This window comes from Limulus polyphemus, unplaced genomic scaffold, assembly GCF_000517525.1.
Source record: "Limulus polyphemus unplaced genomic scaffold, Limulus_polyphemus-2.1.2 Scaffold2900, whole genome shotgun sequence".
Classification (NCBI taxonomy): domain Eukaryota; kingdom Metazoa; phylum Arthropoda; class Merostomata; order Xiphosura; family Limulidae; genus Limulus; species Limulus polyphemus.
The window spans coordinates 90,845-96,097 of NW_013668510.1; the positions used below are offsets into that span (position 1 = coordinate 90,845).

The 5,253-nt window shown below is 35.7% G+C and overlaps 1 protein-coding gene across 1 annotated transcript in view; it reads right to left on the minus strand.

Moving 5' to 3' along the window:
* The window catches only part of LOC106468169, a 7,376-nt gene extending 6,340 nt beyond the window's left edge, over positions 1 to 1,036 (minus strand). The window contains exon 1 of the mRNA XM_022396474.1: positions 1,004 to 1,036. Within this exon, the coding sequence (XP_022252182.1) occupies positions 1,004 to 1,006 (3 nt within the window). The 5' untranslated portion in view covers positions 1,007 to 1,036. The remainder of the gene's footprint in view (positions 1 to 1,003) is intronic.
* Between the last annotated feature and the right edge of the window lie 4,217 nt (positions 1,037 to 5,253).

The window sequence follows — 5,253 nt, forward strand, 5'->3', positions numbered from 1 at the left end:
ACATTAAAATTTAGTCAAATAGACTTTATTTTCCGAGTGTTCGTGTACAATCCGAGAAAAATGAAAAATTTTAACACTATTGTCTTTTCTTGCGCCTAAATTGTTTGATGTCATTTCCCGAACTTTATTTATTTAAACCTTTTCTAGTATTCTGAAGGTCTGTTCCTTGGAGGTCCTTATGCCTTTGTTTTCCTCCCTGTTGCCTTTGACTGCTAAAAAATGTTTGGTCCCATACCCTATTGAATGTTGTTCATCTTTTGATAAAATATGTTCATTTTGTGCCTTTACAATAGGATTTGGCAGAAAACCTCCACATATTGTTCAATCAGTAAGTAAGAAATAGAAAAAACTGTGATACTTTTCTATAGACCTTCAGGAAGGTGAATTATGGGGCTTTAGGGCAAAAAATTGGCTAAAATTTTTAAGTCAAATCTAAAACCCTCAGAATCACCATAGCATGCGTGCACAGTTTGAAGTCTGTCGTCTTGGAGCTATGGCGGTCACACACAGACACACAGGCTCTATTGTTATTATAGATTTCTATCCTTGTAACAACAAAATTATCGATCTCATAATTAAAAATAATGCCTGAACAATAAGGATTCTAGGTAAAGAAGAGATTATAATAATCACAGACACACAAAACTATTATGTAGCTGTCTTTGACTACTTTGGATGCGATTGGGCATGTCCTAGTGGTTAACGTGCTGAATTGTAAATCCATGAGCCTGTGTTTCACGTACCGCAAGATCGTGCGCCGGAATTTGGGTTCGTGAGTACGTTATAAGAATGACTGTCAAATCCAACACAATTCGATTAAAGTAGCCCAAGAGTTGGGGGTAGTTGCTGTTCACTAGCTGCTTTTCCTCTAGTCTATAATTTTAAAAGTAGGGGCAGTAGAAATAAACATACTTTTAAGCAAATGTTAAGAAATACTCAGTACCAAAAATATTTAAAGAAATGTGACAATAAGGAAAAAATGCGAAACTTGGAGTCCACTTACCATAGATACTGTAGATCCCCATCGTTCTACGGATTCTATATTGGGTGTTAATGGTCTGTACCCACTTCTCAGTGGTTTGTGTTGATTGCTGACTACTAACGGCCCTCTCCTGAACGAATAACTGAAAGCAGAGTTCAGTCCAGTGGTCAAACACAGAGATGTCACACAATAAAGGTGTATAATAGACGTCATTGTTATACAGGTTGTGAAATGTATTGTAATTCGTTTTTGCGAATGAATGTTTTACAACTTTTGGCGTTTCGGATTATCTTATATTACTCTTGAAATTTTATGTGATTATTGAGCAGCTTTCTTCAAATTAAAACTGTTATATCACTCGAAAACATATGGAATACTATTAATTTTCAGTAACTTTTATTTCTTAGTTAACTGAAATGCCATGCGGTGGCGCGCCGTTGTTTTTTCCTAGGTGAAGTCTTCGGAATAATAGACCATCACAATAAACAGTCTTGCTTCTTAAAGTATATCAAACATGAATTTCTGATTGGCTATTATCAGAACGTGTCGGATGATGTGTTTTGTCCAATAGCAGCTGTTATGTCGTCTTCACGTGAAGCTTGTTCGTGTGGTCCTCCTGTTTGTATATTTTGTAGGATTATACCAGAGGTTTTTTGGGAGGTATTGGGGAGGTGTCAGTGACCGACGTGTGAAATTTGTCACGCCTTCGTATGAAGTAAAAAAGTTACACCTTACGATTTACCTTATTCACTCTTTCCCACATTTCTCTCTCAACACACATTTATAAACATTCCTTACAGCCTTGTGAATTATGAGTACGAGGAAGAAATTAAAGCAGGAAACGATCATGACCCAAATAGAATAGTAAAGGTTGTACCCGAAAAATAAAAGGATCTTACTCTTTCAAGTGGTTATACGATGTTAGTTTTATTTGTCTTTATCTTTTATGAAGTATATATTTTCCACTTTGATTGTTAGTGCCATTACGGTATTTAAAGGGAAGAGACATATCAGTGCCATTATTTTCTTGGTTTTACTTCCAAGTGGGGTTCCCCTTCACATCGACTCCATAAAACACTGATTTGTTAGACAGAATTTTAGCGCATGCATATGTCATTCATGGTTTATCAATTTTATAAGAGAATTACATCAAACTTACAAGGACGATTCTCTTTGCTAAGGAATTTGGAAAATAAGAAAAACAAAAAAACCATTTGAACAACCAAATGTTAGTTTTGTTTCATGATTAAAAACGCATCCATGACATACATAATTCAAATTAAGTTGAAAGATTTTTTTAGTTATTGACTCCTCAGTACTTTACCAAAATTTTATCAATTCTCCAAATGATTGTGTAGCCTTGGTCATGGTTTCATGAACAAGCCTGTGTTAAGATTGAACTGTGAGTCATGTCTTTATTACAATTATATCACTCTCACGCGAAATATACTGAAATATCATGCTGAGGTTTTACAACTGACCTATCTTGACAAAGGTTAGGCCTAACGGTTGAATGCATGCGACGCATTCCAAAAGTAATTCAATAGAATTTCAAGTTTATTTTTCTTCTCTGCCTTGACAGTTTTGGAAGTATTACAGAACACCGTAATGTATAATTTTATTACTTACGTACAACCCTTATGAGAAAAAAACAAGATAATGGCAGGTAACATTTCCATAGAAAAACCGCTTAGCGTTTGGTTTGTATTTTTATGTGAATTTCAATATTGCGTGTTGCATCGATTCTGATATAATGTGGGTCAACGGTAAGTTTACATATCTACAACGCTAATATTAAGGGTTCGAGTTCTTGTAATGGATAAAGCGCAGATAGCCTGTTGCTTCAAGTAACCCAGAGTTTCGGAGAAGAGATGTAATTATTCCAAATGGTTTAATCCACCACCACAGGCCAAAACCAAAAACGAGTGCACTTTTTAACAAGCATTGTGCACATTAACCACCATTATAGTTTGTTGACCAGTTTATTTGATTTTGACCTCTGAACTCTTGCAGGATGGTAGGGTAAGAAAAATAACGTAAGAAAAACTTCGGTTATATTCGAGTATTAATTAAAACAAAGCTCGAGAACTGATGTTATAAGATGTCTCGTTTCACACAAAAACAAGATTAAAGTAAGAACAATTCTGTAACAGGAGGTTTAAACAGGTTCTGAAAGATTGCAAGATAAGTATTTAGTATAACCAAGCCGATCTTGTGGCTTTAGCTCTTGAAATGTTGCTACTAAGTCTTGTTGACAATGGGGGCTCGTCAGGTGAGAGTGTAATGAATCATTGATTAATTCCTAATAAAACATCGATCACGGCGTACTATTTCTACAAAAGGGAACAATGAGTGAGTTCAAACAAGTAACACCGAGTGTATTAGAACGGCCTGTTGCCATTGCCAACAGGTAAGCTTAGTTAGGCTTAACGACGAAATGAGAACTGCACTTTACGCTGACTTCAGTTGAAAATGAAGCCATGTGCCTCACTTTTAAAAAAAAGACCACCATCCGCCACTTAAAAAAAAAAAAAATTAGAAAGTTTTTCTGTACATTCACAGTGTTGAACATTTGCGGCTGTTCCCCCATATAGTGAGCGTAAATTATTAATCAACGTGCCAGGCTGCTGCCTAAAGGCCCGAGATTTGAGGCTCTGTGTGTCGCTTTAGAGGCTTCGCAGTTTCAGTTGTGGAGGCGCCATAACTGTGACGTTCAGTGTCGCTATTAAGAACAGTCGATGTTAAGCGACGGATGTTGCTGACTCGTAGCCATCACTTTGTTCAGCTGTTCTAATTTAGGTTTAACTTTGCCTGAACCTTAGGGCCTTTGACATAGCCGTTAAGTTCATGTGCTACTCATATCAAACATACCCCGTACTGACAAAAAGATAGCACCAGGTTCTTCCTTCTGTGAAACAATAATTGTAGTAATTGATCTACAGTAGTTTTTGTGTAGTATTTTGAAATAAATCATCTTGAAATGACTCGGCGTCGTATCATTTTAATACGTTTTTCAACTTTTTATAGATGTTGCTGTGAAATGTGAATGTTATCTGTGGCGTATGTTGTTGATGTTTCAGCTTTGTGAATAATATCTACATAAATATCCTTTTTAATAGCCCATTTTGTAGCAGTTATAAGGCTATTACCGAACTTAATGGACCAAAACGCAGGAAAATGTAGTATAAACCTTGGTATTAACCGTTGACGGGGGCAAATTATAGGGTTTCCTTTTCATGTGACGTAATGTGATCTGATGTGCATTCTCGTATCCTGTATGTTGTTGACGTCTGAGATTTTTCATTAAAATTAAAGTAAGTACTTTTTTAATGTTCGAGAATAAAGATTCCTTCAATGGGAAAGCTACTCACATAGGCAGGAAGTCGTAATAACAACTAAAACACAATAAAGATTCATTCAATGGGAAAGCTACTCACATAGGCAGGAAGTCGTAATAACAACTAAAACAAAAAGACAACTTTTTTCTTATTCACAAACTCGAATTCCAGCTATGAAGTTGTTAGCTTATTCGACTTGGTTTAGGCCTACCGCTGTAACAACGAGCCAAGTTTGGTAACCCTTAAATGGATTATATATATATATATATACTAGCCGCACCTAGCGTATAGCCTGTCAAAAATGATGGGGCGATTACTACCACCCCCACCCTATAGTATACCCTAACCTCACATTTCTTAGCTAACTAAAATAAATAAATTTTACAAAATCAAGCTTGACCAACAAAGAGGCAGAAAAGTGCAGTCGAGGGAGTGAAACGTCGGTAAATTAATTTGTAAGCCAATCAAAATTAAGATCATTCATGAAATGAATTCGTGGCGTGTTATGGAATAATTATTGGTAAAAAGAAGTTAAATTAACAATTATACAGAAAACCATTGCATTTTGGTAACATAACGTTCCAACAGTGACTCTTATGTTGCTTAGCAACAAAAGTATAACCTAATATTGTTGTAAGATTAGTTCTAGTTACATAATAATTGCGTAGGCGTGGAAATAACAAAATGCAAAATCTATATAGTACTAAAACTTGAGATTGTTTGCTTGCTTGTCTATAATTAAATACAGCAAAACAGCGCACAATATCGCCATATTTGTAATGAAATGAGAATAGAAACAGAATAAAACAAGTTTCGTTAAAATCGGGCCACGGGTTACTGAGTTAGCGCCGTTTTTCGAGTCATTTTTATGAAAATTTCTAGCATGAGTAATTTTCCATCACACTACTGTTTGCGCTCTTTATGAAACTTCTT